Source organism: Pogoniulus pusillus, chromosome 14 (assembly GCF_015220805.1).
Source record: "Pogoniulus pusillus isolate bPogPus1 chromosome 14, bPogPus1.pri, whole genome shotgun sequence".
NCBI lineage: Eukaryota > Metazoa > Chordata > Aves > Piciformes > Lybiidae > Pogoniulus > Pogoniulus pusillus.
The window spans coordinates 12357379-12375634 of NC_087277.1; the positions used below are offsets into that span (position 1 = coordinate 12357379).

General features: G+C 41.9%; 1 protein-coding gene across 1 annotated transcript in view; it reads right to left on the bottom strand.

The window, feature by feature from the left end:
• Positions 1-17559: 17559 nt before the first annotated feature.
• The window catches only part of ADCY8 (adenylate cyclase 8), a 128678-nt gene continuing 127981 nt past the window's right edge, over positions 17560-18256 (bottom strand). Inside the window, 1 exon segment of the mRNA XM_064154291.1 lies at positions 17560-18145. Within this exon segment, the coding sequence (XP_064010361.1) occupies positions 17658-18145 (488 nt within the window). The 3' untranslated portion in view covers positions 17560-17657.

Sequence of the window (18256 nt, forward strand, 5' to 3'; positions counted from 1 at the left end):
CTGCTTCTGCACAAACTATGTCTGATATATTTTCAGGACTGCACCCCTTTGCTAACATTTCCTGTGCAACAACAAAAGAATAAATTATAACTAGTCAAGAAAGCGAGAAGACACTTAGTTCACAAGCACTTCCTGAGATGTGAAATGGTCATTTAAATATCCTTTGCTTTAAATTCTGACCTGTAAACATATGTCTCAAGGCAGCGATTTCAATGCTGATTACACTCTCTCCTAATTAAAGCAGGTGGTAGAATTAAGGGTCTGTTACACATATAATTTCCTGGCCTAATACTGGTAAATGTATAATTGTGCTGCTGTTCTTCAAGTGATCTAACTGCAGTTTTGGACTGTTTTCCCCCGCTCTCAGAGATGGGCAGATATCTGTGCAGTCTCCTGTTCCCTGCTACTAGAAAATCTAAATCTCTCACATCTTAAATTTCCTTAAGCACCAAATAAATTTAAAGTATAGAAGAATATCTTCCAAAACTAATTAGCCCTTCTTAAGCCAAGCTTTTAAACTAATTCAGTTTGAAGTTAGTGAATCATCACAAGGCAAAGACATCTGTAGGTCCATGTAGTCATTAACGTATGACTTTCAAGCTCAGGTAATGCAGACATCAGCTAGAATGCAGCAGTCTTGAATCAGAGCTCACATGTTCATACTGAGTTGACACTGAGGTATCCTAGTCTCCTGCAACAGAAGGCAAAGTTCTTGGGAGAAACAAATCCCAGAGGCATCTGAGGCAAGTCCGCAGCTTGAATGCTTCAGCATGTGACTGGTCAGGTCCTCAGCTGTGCTGCAGTTTGAGAGATGTGGATTATCAACCACCCACCTAAAGGTCATGGGGTCTCCTACAGCAACGCAACAGTAGAAAAAGAGCCATAGTTTTATTTTGCTGGATAGTTCCTCTTGGATCCATGACTGCCTTTGGTTTCCACTGCACCATTGGGTGGACAGAAAACACTGACCTTAAACCAGGAAATGTGAACACCAGGCAGGAGAAAGTAATAACGACAAAAGGACACAAAGCTGTTAGCAAATAAAATGATATTTGCTTCAGATAAAAAAGAAGCAAAAGGATCCAGTGAAAATGATTTTTTATTTAGGCAGTAGGTAGAGGAATATTAAAAGTTAGTGGATCTGAATAAAATGTAGAAACAGAAATAAATCTATGGGAATGTTTTAGGTAGGTCTACAAAAAGATCTGGACTAACTGAACTGATGTGTTGAGGCCAATTGGATGAGGTTCTAAAAGGCTGAGTGCTGGCTCCTGTACTTCAATCACAACAACCCGAAGCAGTGCTGTAAGGGTGGGAAGGGGGTGGCTGGAAAGCTGTCAAGCAGAAAAAGGATCTGGGGGTGCTGGTTGATGGCCAGCTGAACATGAGCCAGCAGTGTGCTCAGGTAGCCAAGAAGACCAACAGCATTCTGGCCTGTGTGAAAAATACTGCTGCCAGCAGGACTAGGGAAATGATCAGCCCCTTATACCAGTGGCCCTTGTGAGACCACATCTGGAATACTGTGTTCAGTTTTTGGGCCCCTCAGTACAGAAAAGACATTGAGGTGCTGTAGTGGGCCAGAGAAGGCCAACAAAAGCAGTGAAGAGTCTAGAATGGAAGTCTTATGAGGAGCATCTGAAGGAACTGGCTTTGTTTAGTGTGGAGAAAAGACTCAGGAGAGACCTCTTCACTCTACAACTACCTGAAAGGATGTTTTATCAAGGTGGGTGTCAGTCTGTTCTCCTTAGAAACAAGTGGTAGCACAAGAAGCAATGACCTCAAATGATGCCAGAGGATATTTAGATTGGATGTTATGAAAAAAAGTCCTCACTAAAAGGAGTGTGGAATCCTGGAACAGGCTACACAGGAAAGTAGTTGAATCACTATCCCTGGAGGTATTTAAATGGTGTGTGGATCCAGTGCTCAGGGATGTGGTTTAGTGGTGGAATTATCAGAACTAGGTTAATGGTTTTATCTGATGATCATAAAGGTCATTTCCAACATAAATGACTCCATGATTCTAGGATTATTTTACATACACCCTCCCAGCTTATGATAGTCTTTTCCTTTTAATCTTAGAATTCTGGAACTGAGATTAGCCTGTATTGTTCCCCATGATTAACACATACGAGATACAGACCACAAATGTGTAGAGGTCAAAGGGTCTTGTTCTTTATTGATGCAATCCCAAGCAAATACACAGTCTGGGCAGTGAGTTTATGGAGAACAACCCTGAGGAGAGGGACTTGGGGATGCTGGTGAATGAGAAGCTCAACATGAGCCAGCAGTGTGCACTTGCAGTACAGAAAGACAACCAGACCTTGGGCTGGTGTGGCCAGCAGGTCGAGGGAGGTGATTACTTCCCTCTACTCTGCTCTGCTGAGGCCCCACCTGGAGTACTGCATGCAGCTCTGGAGCCCCTATTACAAGAGGGATATGGAGATGCTGGGGCGTGTCCAGAGAAGAGTAATGAGGATGCTCAGAGGGCTGGAGCACCTCTCCTGTGAGGACAGATGGAAAGAGTTGGGGCTGTTCAGGCTGCAGAAGAGGAGGCTCCCAGGTGACCTTCTTGTGGCCTTCCAGTATCTGAAGGGGGCCTACGAGTGAGCTGGGGAGGGACTTTCTAAGCTCTCAGGTAGTGACAGGACTAGGGGGAATGGAGCAAAGCTGGAGGAGGGGTGACTCAACCTGGACTTGAAGAGGAAGTTCTTCACTGTGAGAGCCTGGAATGGGTTGCCCAGGGAGGTGGTTGAGGCCCCATCCCTGAAGGTGTTTAAGGCCAGGCTGGATGAGGCTCTGGCCAACCTGGTCTAAGGTAGGGTGTCCTTGCCTATGTCAGGGGAGTTGGAACTAGAGGATCCTTGTGGTCCCTTCCAACCCTGACTGATTCTGTGATATGACAATAATGTATCCAACGAAAGAAAAATATTTGCTCCTCTATTTCTTTGAGGTACGCAAATGAGAAGATTTTGAAATCATAGTGACTCTTCCAGCCATAACATGGGATTTTGCAGTTCATCAGATATTGACAGATCCTGCTGTCAAAGGAAAAAAACAACAAGCAAAAAAACCCAGAAGCGAAGTAAAGAACTGAAAGTGAGATACATTATTCTCCCTAGTGAATAAGTGCATTGTTAGTGTTCCCGGACAAAGTAATGTGGTGAATGCACGAAGTATGAATAAGCAGGGCTGTTAGTAAAGCTTGGCAACTGGGACTCTTCCATGTGTCCCTGAATTGCTGCAGAAGTGAATGTGTTGCTCATTACTGAAAAGCAACAGGTCAGATACTAACTGGCATCACTTTGTTCTCTTGTTTCTGCTGTGTTGTGGGTGTTAAACGTTGCCGTGGGGCCAGTGAGTGTAAAGCTGTGATTTGACATCGAGTTCACCTGTTTTCCCAGCTTCTGTATGAGGACAAAAGAAAAATGATTGCAGAAAATTACAACCTGAAAGTGTTGCTGAATAGTTTTTGATGTCAGAGCATAAGGTAGGTTATGTTGTTCCACAAATTAGACATGAGGAAAATGATGATATATGGGCTACGATTTCTGCAGGTGTTAATTGATATCACATCAGTTGATGGAACAGAGCTGTGCCAATTTGCACTGGTCGGTAATGTACAGAAATAAGCATTGTCCTAGAACATCAGCTTCTCCCTGCATATCAATGCAATAGGTACTTTTTCTCCTCATGTTTGGGCTATTTGTTAATGACTTTTGTGACTGTACATGAGTTTATTGAACTGACACATTTAAACAACACAGCAATTGCTGTAGTAATTACTGATGATATTATTTGCCTGGCTCAATCATAAAGTAGTGCTGTCTCTTACTGTGTTATGTGGTCAGGGGAGGGAAAAAGAGCACCAATGAATTGCCAGACTAAATTGCATGCTGGAAAGTATTCACCGTCCTTAGAAAGGCACTCTCAGCTAGTTATGTTAGGCATTAAATGAACAAATAGAGCATTTTCTGGCCTCAGAGAATGAAAACATTGTGTAGTGTGGCCAAGTGGGCAAAGAAAGCACTGGTAAAGAATGGAGTTTTCTTGCCCACTGCATGACCTTGAATAAATTGATTTGCCTCTCTGAGCCTAAGTTTTCTCATCTGTAGAATTGTGGCTGTGTTGCTGATCTCCACTGGAAAATAATTTGAGATAAACTGTTGAAAAGGACATCCTACTGAAGCCTACTTCATTAGTTCTAACAAACCCTAGATAGAACACTTTAAATTTTAGTCCCAAGTGCATAGTAGAATAATCTATTCTGTTGCAATGAGTCACCCTCTTAAACTGAGGACCTGGCTCACAAGACTTAACGCTTGTGACAAGATGTTTTCCATTGTTCCCTGCAAAACTAAGAGGAAAATAGCTGCTCTGCATTGCTCCAGCATCATGAATAATTGCTCAGTGACTAGCTTTCCCACTCCATCTATGTGTCTCCTCTTTGAAACTTGTTTTAATAACTCAATGAATATACACAAAGAATGTTCTTTGATTCTCTCAATGATTAGGAAATCATGAGCACAAAGCATTTGTAGCTGAATTTTGGAGGCCACATATCTTGAAAACAGAAATGCAACGCAGTCCAGCAGGAAAACCTGTAGAGACACTCTCCTCTGGAAAACACAAGGTGTTTATGATCATCTTTGAGAAGATCCCCTCAGATGAACTCGCGATGTTTCAAAATGGCTACATTTTATATAACTGGAGAGGAAAAAAAAGGTAGAACTGATTCCAAGGTAACGTATTGACAGTGTCTCAGCTGATGCTGTTTTCAGAGCCTTCATGAAAGATCATGTTTCATGGTAAGTTTGCACCTACGGAGCTCTGCAGTTCCACAGGCTTTTAGAGCACTGTGTTTCTGGGATGACATAATGACCTTCAGGCCTCACAGGTTTATATTACATGCTCTGTGGATATTTTCCTTGACAGTAGAGTAAGCTGGAGGCAGATGATTGCATTATCTGCTCTGAGCCACCCTGCATTGGATAATAACATCTAGTTATTATCAATAGAGATTGCATGACACCGTTATTCATAAACTAAAGATGTTAATAAACAAAGTACTGTGAAAGGCAGCTTAGTATGGCTAGAAACCATTCAGACCAATTCTGATGATTTACCACCAGACAGTTATAGTGTATGTTCATAGAATCATAGAATCATAGAATCAACCAGGTTGGAAGAGAGATCCAAGATCATCCAGTCCAACCTAGCACCCAGCCCCATCCAGTCAACTAGACCATGGCACTAAGTGCCCCATCCAGTCCTCTCTTGAAGACCTCCAGGGATGGTGCCTCCACCACCTCCCTGGGCAGCCCATTCCAATGCCAATCACTCTCTCTGGCAACAACTTCCTCCTAACATCCAGCCTAGACTTTCCCCGGCATAACTTGAGACTGTGTCCCCTTGTTCTATTGCTGCTTGCCTGGGAGAAGAGAGCAACCCCCACCTGGATACAGCCTCCCTTCAGGTAGTTGTAGACAGCAATGAGGTCACTCCTGAGCCTCCTCTTCTCCAGGCTGCACACCCCCAGCTCCCTCAGTCTCTCCTCATAGGGTTTGTGTTCCATGCCCCTCACCAGCTTTGTCGCCCTTCTCATGATGACAGTGGGAGAAGCCCAGTGACTTGTCTGTGACTTCTGTCATGCCTACCAACTTGAGCAATCCTTATAGGATCTGCCTTACAACTATTTTTAATTAAAAAAAAAACCAAACCAAAACCCAAACCTGTTTTTTTTCCTTTCTATTTTGCGTAAGAAATCTGTCTGCACAGAGAAGCATACACTGCACTTTTTATTGTCATAATTTTATCTATGCAAGTAAAAAAAAAAGTGTTACCCTCATAATAAGCAAGAACTTGCATAATCTTCACCATTTATCAGTGTTCCAGTTATCCCCATGACCCATGAGATAAGAACGTGCCCTGCTCCCCGAGAGAAGTGAAGAGAAGAGAGGCAGGGAAGAGGAGGGGGAGAGATCAGTCAGGCATTATCTTTTAAGCTGTGATACTGGAAGACAGAATAGAGTAACAATATGACAATATCCTGGAATGGGCCTCTGTCCCTATGGTTTGTTAAGGGGGACCTAGGATCTCTCAAACTACCACAACCAGCTGAAGCAGTTCCATAAACAGATGAAGCCCAGAATAATTTTTGTTTCCAGCTCTTTGTTAAAGTTAAAGCTGAATTATGGCAAAGAATAGATCCCTTCTTGGAAAACTGTGCATAGTAATGTACTTGGAGAGGTGAGGTTCATCTGTAATGTGGGATAGATGCACAGCGATGGACTATAAACTTGTTCTGTGACCCAATTCCCAGAAAAACACATGGCTCTCACATCTTCACTGGGAACTTGTGAGCATTTAATGTAGCAATATATCATGGTATATTGGTTTTTCCTGTCAGCAGTTTTTTAAATGGAATGCAAAATTTGGCTGCTACTCTTGTCTGCTCTTTGTCTTCAAAATAGAGCGAGTCTCTCAAGAGCAAGATTGCCTTCATAGCTAATCCAAGAGCATTTTATTGGTCTGGTTTAGAAATCGTGGCACTGAGAATGAGAGTTTTGCTTGAGCTACCTGAAGGGACATTGTAGCCAGGTGAGGGGTGGCCTCTTCTCCCAGGCAACCAGCAATAGAACAAGGGGACACAGTCTCAAGTTGTGCCGGGGAAAGTCTAGGCTGGATGTTAGGAGGAAGTTGTTGCCAGAGAGAGTGATTGGCATTGGAATGGGCTGCCCAGGGAGGTGGTGGAGTCACCGTCCCTGGAGGTGTTCAAGAAAAGACTGGATGAGGCACTTAGTGCCATGGTCTGGTTGACTGGCTAGGGCTGGGTGCTAGGTTGGACTGGGTGATCTTGGAGGTCTCTTCCAACCTGGTTGATTCTATGATTCTATGATTCTAAGTGAACTTCTATGTATATTGTACTTAATATATACATATCTATGTATACATTTTCATGATACCTGTGCATACAATATATATATAAGTATATATTGTATAAGTCCATATATATATATATATGTGTGTGTGTGTGTGTGTGTGTGTATTCACACTCAGCTCATTCATGGAAAAAAAAAATGTTTCCTGCTGCTTTCACTTGGCCCAAACAATAATCTCTTGCAATCTGGGTATTTGCTATTTAATCTGTTTTGCCGTACACAGACTGGCACTAAAAGAAAATCTCCTCTTGTGAAGACACTCGATAAAATAAGCTGTGCTAGTTAGAAGCTAGCTAGAATGTTTTGGTGAGAAGAATTAGATCACAGGCTGTGAAAGGGAAACAAATGGTGATGTCTACTTCACTCATAGGCTTGCTGAGAGGTATAAGAGCAAGAACCCAAACATAGATAAGAGAGTTGCTCTTCGTCCAGGCTGTGGGTTGAATTTCTCTCTAACCTCACCCTACATCTCTCTGATTAATCCACTTGCTTTCTAACCCCCCCTGGCCAACCCTCCATTCTTCCTTGGGGCACAAGACAATGTCTGGGGTAAGACTGAGGGGTGGGAGAAAGTGAAAGGGCGATTGGGAGCCCCTCCTGGGGACTCAGGTTTCTGGGAGGGCTGTTGTGTTTCTGTATTACCTTTTACCTTGTATATTTCTGTATATATCTGTATATGCTGTAAATATCTGCTTGCATATTGTGCTAGCTGTAAATATCAGCTTCATTCAAATTTCCAGAGCCGGCTGAGTCTAGTCTGGGTGATTTCCAAAGCTCTGTGTGTGTGTGTGTGAACACCCAAACCACCACATAAACCCAGCTTCTTTCACAAAGACCTATCTCCACTTTAGGTGAATTTAGGTCAGAATATATTTCAGTGAATGAAGCATTTTATTTTTGCTCTGAGCGGACGATGTGTTTGTTGTCCCACAAGAGGGCAGCAAAGGAAAATGATTGCCAAGAGGAGACGCAAAATCATTCAAGGACATTTAAGCCTTTACGTTTCCTACAGTGTTTAACAAGATACTGAAAATCCCATCGTGTGGGAACTAGGAGAGCATGTAGAAAGCCACCCGCTGGGAGAAAGAGACACTTTTTTTTTTTTCCCCTCCTTTTTAAATGCTCTCCAAGCTTCCCAATCTATTGAGAGCTTAATGAAGTTACTCGCTATTACCTTCCAATATGCTCTCGGTCATGTGGTAACAGCACGGCAGCTAAGCAAGGTCTCCTGGGCTTCAGCGTTCTCATCTCTAGTGCTAATTGCACTGTACTTGCAGGATTTAAGTGCTATCCCCCAATTCCCCCTCCTCCTTTTCTAAACCACTCTTTGCCTGGGGAGACACTAACACAAACGGGAAGGGTGACACTTCAAGAGTAAACTGGTGACAACAAAACTAACTCACTTCTGACTGGCTTAGCCCAAGGTCCCAGCTAAGTAAGAAAAAGATCCTGATTTGTGTGTGGTTCTCCCTATTGCTCAGCAGCCTTACTTAGAGCTATTCATGCAGAAGCCAGAGTGTTCTAGCTGCTTTGAGTTGCCAGGGGAGTGGTTCTGCTGAATGCAAATACTGATTCAAAGAGATGGTTCTGTGCTGCATCCTGCATTTTCACGCATTCTGCTGTCCTGCAGGCAACCAAGTTACTGGTGTGTTAATTACCTTTAAAACACACAAGAGACTTTTCTCCATTTTGAACGTTTCCACGTCTAAATAAGTGACAAAGAGAAGGCAGAGAAAGAAAACTTCACAGGAAAGTGAAGGAAGCTTTCCAAGGGCTGTGTTAGAGCTTGGATGCAGACTCAAATCTCAGTCATTCTGTTGCCTTGGGGTAGTGGTGGTTTCTCCTACCACTATTGTATTGTACCTAAGACAAGGTGTGCTCTGGATAAGACTGACACACAAAAAGGGTCAGACAAGGACAGGTTTGCTTTGTGCAAAGGAGGATCCCACTCCGTGTTGCATACTTCCAAAGAAAGTGGTAGAATGAGATGTGAAATGCGGCATGTCACAAATGTAACTACAGGCAGTCCAGTTTAGATGAGGCTGAGGCCACAGATAAACTATCACTTTGAGTGATGCCCAAGAGCTACTGGGTATGAGCACAAGACCTGGGCATCTCTCTACCATGTGCCTGATTGCCAGAAATGAAACCTGAGCAGTGTCATCTACCACAAACAACAGTGAGGACACTGGTTCCGTGACAGACACACAGAGCCAGTATTTTAATAGGGACTGGGGCAACTTTGGCTGTTTGAAAGGTTATCCTAAAACATTGTTTCCTATGTGTGCCTTTGTCCCTTTCCCTCCCTTTTTTTCTGTTTTCTGCTGCAAACCAGTCCATTTTTGGCATCCAGTTGAAGCCATTCTCCTCAGACTCAAACTAGAAGTGCTAAGCACTGTGCCTGCTGCCACTCAGGACTGACAATCTCCAACATTCTCTGTGGAGCATCACACTTTATGAGCTGCTGTGAGCAGCAGACTAGACCCTGTCAGGGACCTGCTTGCAACTGTGCAAATGTTTTCACATCTGCCTGGCACAAGGACATCACATCTGACACTTGTGTTATGCTTCTACTACAGCTTGCTAGGATGGAGTGCATGGTCCTGTCCATCTAGAGTTGCAGGAATCAACACTAACTATTTTCTGAGGCAGGAAATACCCTGGCCAAGCCCTGGTTAAGACCAAAAGAAAAACAGATAAAGGATACAAGCATGTACTTGGTCTAACACTGTTAAGCAAGGGAAAACAAAATCTTTTCTGTGTTAGACTGAGCATCTGAAATAGTAGAGTACAGCACAGCTCTCTAGAGCTCTAGCAGATGGATGAACTGGGAGTGTTTTTTAAGCCAATGTGCATTTCTCCAGCAAAATGGCACTCTCTGTTATTCTGAGCTGAAAGAATAATGAAAGAATCGATCAAATCCTCTAACAATGACAGAAAACAGGCAAAAATCCATGTGAGTCTCCTTTGAGCCTCTAAGAGGATTAAACTCCTCAGGCAGGACTGCTGTAAGAGTTTGTTTATGGGGAGAAAGAAAACTTTGGCAGATATGTGCAGGCAGGTCAACAAAGCAGCCTGCACGAATCTTCTATTCTGTCTGAAGTGATACAACCTGGTTCTTTAGGTCTAGGTTGGGGTCAAGGACCTGAAATGCGATTTGTACTGATACAAACAAGCCAAGATTCATCAAAAAACCTCCCCCTAGTGCTTAGGGCTTGAAAATATCAGAAATGTTCTGTGACCTTCTTGGAAATGGATGTGATTTTTGAGCTAAGTCAGGTGATTTCCATGCACTGCCCTTTGTGCTCTAAACTTTTTGCTCAGATATAAACACAGTAACCTTAAATTTTCAGACATATCTGTCTTCTGTGTTCTAGGCAGAGGGTGCTGAGTGTAAGAAGAGCATCTGATGCTTGTTTGTCAGAGGCCTGCATGAGTTAAGAGATCCTTTTAAAGAATAATGTCCTGTAGAGAATTGAAAGGAGCTGACCTTTCTGCACATTGGCATTCTGTGCTGGGAAAAAAAGTGAGTGCTATTTAAGGGTGTCACAGGAAAGCAAGAAAGAGGGCATGTTATTTGTTATTCATAGCTAGCTAAACAATGATTACACAGTAGATGGATCTCTTGGAAAATACTGGAAGGTTTTCCAATGCTAGTGTTTTTTTACTCTGAAAGCAAAACTAGAGATTTTCAGATGAATTAGACTGCAGTAGTCAGCAGTTTTTCAGAGCCATTTTAAAGATGATTCTTCTGAAACTGTTCAATTTTCCCCCTAAGCTCTCTGCTTCCAAAAAAGAGCTTGTACTGTCTCTTTTTTCTTCTCCTTCTCCCTCCTCTCCCCATCCCTCCCCATTTTAGGTGTTTTGGCCTTTGTTGATTTAAAAATGAGATATGAGATGAAACTTATATGTGTCTTGCTTTCATGCAGCTTGTTTCACACTTGGAGGTCTAAGCCTATGCATGTTATGTTGTGCATGTGGGTTTACATCCTTTCTATCTCTGCACCTTTGGCTTTTTATAATTCCATAATTTTGAACATGGGATTGGCTCTCTTGCCAAAACCAGTGGAAGAATTTCCATTGAACTGTAAGTCCAGGTAATAGAACTTAAAAATACTGAAAGTTCAGGTAATGTCAAGTGTGGGAAGTTTCATCTGCTAAATTCATTTGATAAGATATGCATATTAGTGTTTCAGCACCAAACTTGGTGTGATGCAGCCAACTGCTACAGCAAAGGTCAGGAAATGTATCTGTTATATTCTTATCACTCTGGGAAAAAAGCTTTTCAACTTTAGCAGTCCCTAATATGCTTGAGTAATCATAGTAATGAACATCAGGCTCTTGAGGGCTCAAACCCAGCAAGAGTACAAGATTCAACACAAAGCGTGCCCACACTAATCCCTAGAGTGGACTTCAGATGCTGGTAGGATCATGATCCTGTTTGGCTTGGAAAGAGGATCTCAGTAAAACTTGGGCTCGTAGATTAAAAGCAGCGGAGGACAGAAATAAATGCTGATTTTGTGTTGGGTCACAAAACTTACCTATTTACATCATAGGATTATAGAATCCTTTCAGTTGAAAAGACCTTAAAGATAACTGAGCCTAACTATTATCTAACTTGGCCAAGTCTGGTGCTAAACCATGTCACCACCTTCTCTGTGTCTTTTAAACATTACCAGGGATTCTACTACCTCCCTGGGGATTCTATTGCAGTGTGTGGGGAATAAAAATTCCTTGTTTTAACTTGAGACAGTTTCTTCTCTTTATGTTGCTTGTTGCTAGGGAGAAGAAACTGACATCCATGCGTCTACAACCTCCTTACAGGTAATTGTGGAGAGCAATGTGGCCTCTCCTCAGCCTCATTTCTTTAGACTAAACAATCCTAGTTTCCTCGGACACTCCTCATAAGACTTGTTCTCCAGACCCTGCCCTAGGATTAGTGCCCTTCACTGGACCTGCTCCAGGACCTCAATGTCTTTCCTGTACTGTACTGAGAGGCCCAAAGCTGAACATGGTATTCACAGAATCACAGAATTAACCAGGTTGGAAAAGACCTTTGAGATCATTGAGTGAAGTGCTTTCAAGACACATACAGTAAGTGTCAGGAAAGTTGCCCTTCTGCTTCAGAAATACCATTCAAACTTGTTTACAGCATTAGGAAAAGACTAAACATGAGAACCGGTGGGGTAAGCTGCATAAAGACAAGCAGCAGAAGGGAATCACTGTGAATGGCCATTCAGACTCAATTATATCCTTACATATATATATATATGTATATATATATAAAAGTTATTTTAAAAGAACCTGAGGGGTTTAGGAACACTTAGCAGTTCTCCCTCCATTTAGATGCTGTTCAAAATTACTTCCCAAAATAACCTTTGACGTATGATGGAAACTATATTGCTTTCTCCTGAGGCACCAGAAAAGAGAGCAGTGTGATTGGTATGTGTGCTGTGGTGATACACTATTAATAATTCAAAGCAGCACAGGCTTTTATTCTGCCTTGTCATTGTTACTTTCCAGTGAAAACCTCTCGCCTCTGTCATTTGGTGGGAACTGCTAATCCAAGTGGGATATTAGGACTTGACTTGTCTTGGTGACAGAATGAGGGTAATAGGTGCAGTTTATGAAGGGAAGGGGGAAAGTGCTTCTTACCACCCTTTGTGAGAAGTTTGAGAAATGCATCCTGAATTGTGGACTGCATATAGGCAATTGGGTTATTTGGAAGACTCTTTGTGAACATTTAGCATGCCTCTTTGTCTTCCCTCCACAACTTCAGAGGAAGTTTTATTTCCATTCTTCTTTTACCGCATCCTGTGTTTTTAGTTCAAAAGAGGCTTTTCTTTTCGTGCACCAAAAGCCTCCAGAAGCCTTGTCAGGCTGGGTATCTTACATCCATAATACCATATATTTATATAAAATGACAGGGGTGCATCATGATAAAAAACACTTTTGTAGTGACCTTTTTATCAACTTAAATTCAGACAACATTTTTAGTTCTAAGCTAAAATACAAACACTCTCATTGTAGGGTCTCAAAACTCAGCTACCACAAACATCTCTCTAAATCCTTTGTGAGTGGAGTCCTGTTATGAAACAAATGCTTTTCCCCAGTTGATCTTACAGCCCTTACTTAAAGCAAATGCAATAGGGAGATATTGCCCTGAGCACCAAAATATGCAAGCAGAAACACCACAGTGAGTTGTGGGGAGGGTGGGGGTGGGAATGGTGGAATGCATTCAGGAAGTAATTAAATTTCTTTCTTGATGCTTGGCTACAGAATTTTTTTGCCAGCATCAATCAAGCAGTTATATCAATGATGGGAAAGCTGAGTAGCTAAGTGGCTATCAGTGAGCTACTGGTTTGCAACGCCTTTCACAAAGGGAAACACAAATTTTGTTTCTCCCAGGCTGTGATTCGATGCCTGAAATGGGAAATATTTGCCTACCTCATCTTCAGTCTGTAGTAGCAAGAGCTGTGAAACATCCCTGAAGATTTTGCACTCTTCTGCTTTGATTATTTCAGTGGTGAAGAGATAATGCCAAGTTCATGGATTTAGAAAGGAAAAGTCTTTAAATAGCCAGTCTGCCTGTCAGGAGTTCACATATTGTAGAAAGCTTCATTTTCCCCTGATTAGGGGACTCAGGCACGTGTATTCAAATAGTGCATAATTTCCACAAAGGTCTCTATAATCTTCCTTTGGCCTCTTTAGGACAGAATAAATGCAGAGTTTTGCACAGTGGTTTATTCAGTGGTTAATCATTTTCTGCCAAAACTATGTGCTTTGTTTCTAATTTGATCTTCTTTAACTTCCCATCATCATGAAAGCATTCCTTAAACACTAACTGAACTGCAGTAAGTTTCAAGTGCCCAGACATATGCATATTGAATTTCCACCCCTTCCCTTCTGTCTGCTGACTGTTACACTGTCATATTTCCCCCAACCCCCCTCCTCCAGCAAAGCACAAAGCTAGGGAAACCACAAATGCTTAATAGAGTCGCTGCCACTGAGCAACAGAAGAAAGATTGATGAGGAGGTTAATAAGTTGACCGTGTAATTATAATGCTTACCATGTACCACTGACGATAGTTAATGTGGTTATTTCCTGCTCCTGTGATCATTTCTCTGCATGTTCACCAAGTCAGCTCTGGAGCAGGCTCTATGCTCACTGCATGGCAGCTTGACAGTGATGGGATGTGTGGCTATTAGGCACCTTTGCTGTTCTGTGTATTTATATACACTCCTTGACTCCCACTGCACTTAGGAAAGGCAGCTGAAGTTCTGCTAATGGCAAAAGGATTAGATGAGATGGTTCTTTTGCTGTGCTTTTCAAAATGACTGTGAAGTAATCAGGAATGAATTAAAGCTGAGGACAGTGATATTTTCCCCCTGTGTGCAGGGGATATTTTATTTAATTGCCTTTTTTTCCCCCTCAACACATCACTAAATTTAGATATCACACCTGTCACACTGTTCTCAGCACAGGCAAACTGTTTTGTCTTGAGTCTCACTGTGAGGTAAGTGTAGATACCTTGACAGGTATCAGTGGAGTTCTGAATAGATATTACTGTAATGGGTGAATGGTATAAATAAATCAATACTAAAACCTTCTCACCATGCTGCAAGCAAGCACTCTTGCCACAGAAATGGTCTTTCCTAGAATATAAAACTGATGGCTGCAGATCTGCAGTTGGAATATTACAGAGTAATGATTTTGGTTCAGAGCTGTCATCCAGCTTGTCGATACTTCATCTGCTTGAATGACTAAGAATGAGCACTTCTTGATGTAGTTGATTTTCAGAAAAGAAAGCTGTGTATATCATTCTGTTTGTTTAGAAAACATTTAAATTAGCAGAGCTTATGGTATGGAGGTTGTTGGAGGGCCCAAGGTTTGTTTCTGTAACATACATTGATGGAAAAAAGAAGAGGTGAAAGGTGAAATCAGAGAGTATGGCCAGTTTCTGCCAAGGCTTTCTTCTCTTATGGGGGAAAGCCTAGAAAAGTTCTCAGTACTGGGTAGCTAGTTTGGCCAGAGTTCCAATATGGAGTCATTTTACCTTTATTAACCCTAGCATGCACGTGTCAAATGACATTAACCAGATGCTTTGGCTCTCTAGGTCCTCCCTATATGAGCAATTCTATTCTGTATGAGCAGGAGACCCTGAAGACAGACTTGTGAGGGAAAGCTGAATACTCTAATGGTGCCATGAGGTCGTGGAGTAAAACTAGAAAACTGAAAGCATAAATAATTGCTGCTCTGCTGAAAACAGGTGCCACCATGAGAGTCATCATTGTCAAACCTTTAAAGTCATCACACTTGGATAAAGAACAAGTGCAATTGCTGGGGTGATGAGTAGCCATATAGTGTAGACTAATAGTCCCAAGCAGGGATTTACAGGTGGCAGTCACAGGTGAGATTCTTCACTAAAGACAATTACTTGGTTTAGCAAACTCTTTATCTGGTCCACACAGACTCACACTTCATTAGCAGAAAATTTTGCTTGCAGTTATGCTAATGGAGAGGGATAACACAGAAAAACATCTGTGTCTGTGATAAGAAGCAGGAGATTTGTGCCTCTGCTATGGGACAATGAAGTTGCCCTCACAGCTCTAGTTGCCAACGCTGTTATCTAGTTAACACCTTCCACTCACTACTAATTGTCATCACAGAGGCTGGCAGCAGTGGTGAGAATTAGAAAACAGTTCAGCTGGGATTCTAGCAGGAATTAAATGTTTGGAGAACCAGAAATGAACCCATCCAGCATAAAAATAAGCTGCAAAGGAGAGGAGAGCTGTCAGTGAGCTATTTAAACCAGCCTTAACTTCCTTCTTCAGTGCCTCAAATACCACTGCAAGTGTAAAATTATTTTAATAACTTAACTGCTTCAGATGCTGGTCCTTCCCTGCCTTCATCCCTACAGCATCAACAGCAGCCTGGGTGAGTTGAAGGGATCAACTTGCCCTCAACAAATTGGTATTTGTGGAGATTCAAAGGAGTAATGCATTTGTAATTTCTTCAGTTAATGGCAACATCATCACTGAGTGTAACATTTCAGGCTCTGTGTTCAGTCCCATCATTCAGGTGATATTATTTTCTATTTCTGAAGATGGCACTCAGCTGATTAAATTTCACCCCACAAAGCCATTCATCAGGTTATTTTGCAATGAAAAGTGTCGTTTTTGCTTTACTACAAAGAAATACTTCCATATCTTGGTACTTCTTTTGTGAATAGACAGCAGTCTTGTAAACTGTAGGAATCAAGGTTTCCTAGCTGTATTAGCCTGGTGTGGCTGATCCAGTGGTGGTGCTCCCAAGAAACCCCAGTTTTCATTAAGGACTACATAGCATCCTGCCAAAAGCAAGGCCTGTATTTACAAAGAGCTCATTCATCACACTGTATTGGTGGTGCGAGATCTTTCATCTGGGGATTGCTGTGTGGTTTACTTTAAAGATAATATTTGCTGAGACAAAACCAGAGCCTTTGAGCATAGAGACTTGACTGTGCACTTTATAGCTCAGTATGAATCATGGCACCAATGCATATAGGAGCCTGTACTGTGTATTTACTCTTTCCAAGACAAAGCTGATTAGTTATTCCCCTAAAGTTATCCTCCTTTTCATGCAGGGATTGTAACACCTCGATGTGCCATTGTAGCATTCTGTCTGGACTGTCTCTGTGCTGGCACACAAGTAATTTTGGATATTCTCATTCCTGGCGTCTCCTCTTCATGGGTCAACTGAGCAGGAGTTTAGTGGTGAGTTGAATTTCAGCATACACTTATTTTACAGCCTCAGACAAACTTTTTTTTTTGGTGAGAAATCACACTGGTGATGAGGTTAAAAGCTAAGCTCTGCAAAGTGACTCCAGTAAATCTGATTAGTTCCTTGACTGGACAATAAACTCATCTGCATATTCCAGACATGTCATTCGAGGTGTAATTCTTCCATCTGTTCGTAAATGTCTTATGCTGCTCAAGATACCATAGTTAATTTGAGCCCTCCAAACAGGACTGACAGGTCTGACAGAGTGCCTGCAGGAGAGCCTCGACTTCCTGGCTTGGGTGCAAGGGGTTAGTCAGGTACCAATATACAATTAATTCATACAGCTACAGTGCAGTCCTCCACTTGTCATTAAGACACCTTAAGCTATTCACTCAATGGAATCAGTGGTTTAGGGCAAGATTTGTCTCTCCTATCTCTCCCAGATCCTCACATCTGGGCAGATAGCACATCTCAAAATGCTTTGGCTGTATTGATGGGCTTTCCCTGGGATGTTATGAAGACCAGACAGGTAGCTTTGATGTATATTACTATACAGGAAGGCAGCTAAAGGTAAGTAAAATCTACTCAATTTCCTTATGTTTTTGCTTTCACCTGTGAAGTGTTGACACTAGTCCCTCCTTTCCCCACCATTAACTCCCTACACGATTTTTGTTCCAAGTCCTTCCAGTCAGAGCTCTACTACTCTTGTCCCTTTCTCCACAGCAGAGCAGTGGCCTACAGCTACTATGTCTGGAGATTCAGAGGCTAATCACAGTTGCAGGGGAAGATGCTGGCACCATTTGTTGAAATGCAGAAATTTGAATCTTGTTGAAATGTCACACCAGAAAATAATCACACTTCTTCTAAAAAAAATTAAACCTTTTTTATTGGTATATTTATTTTTATATATAAAAGAAATAATAATAAAAAAAAAAAGAACACAAACAAAATGCTGATTATGGCAATTCAGTTTTGTCAGCCCCCTCTGCCTGGGCTGCTGCCTCAGATCCACCAGGAGTGAGCAAAGTCCTCCGGTTATAATGTCCTTTTATGATTCCAGAGTTATTGTTCTCATTAAGGATTTGCTTCTGTTTTTGCCTGTTAAGAGACTGTACAAGTCCTAATACAACAGCTGCTAATGAATACTGTCCAGTCAGTTTTCTTGGTTGCAAGATTAAAGGATTTGGTTGGACTCTTCCTAGAAGAAAATAGGTTTTGATTTTTCCTTCCTGTTCACTGATACCTTTGACATAAATCTCTCCTCGGTAGTCGAAGGCAAATCCCCGGTCCTTCAGGATCAGATACGTTTCTTCAGGCACTTGTATTCTGTCACTAACACCTGTGCTGTCCATTCGACTTGCTAAATTAACGGTTTTGCCCCAGATATCATATTGGGGTTTCTTAGCACCGATAACTCCTGCTACGACAGAGCCATGGCTAATCCCTATTAAATACAAAATCAGTTATAAAAAAAAAGAGAAGAGAAATATCCAGTTAGACAAGAATGGCTGAAAGTCGTATTGGCACTTAAGAACCCAAAGTAGGACTTCACAGA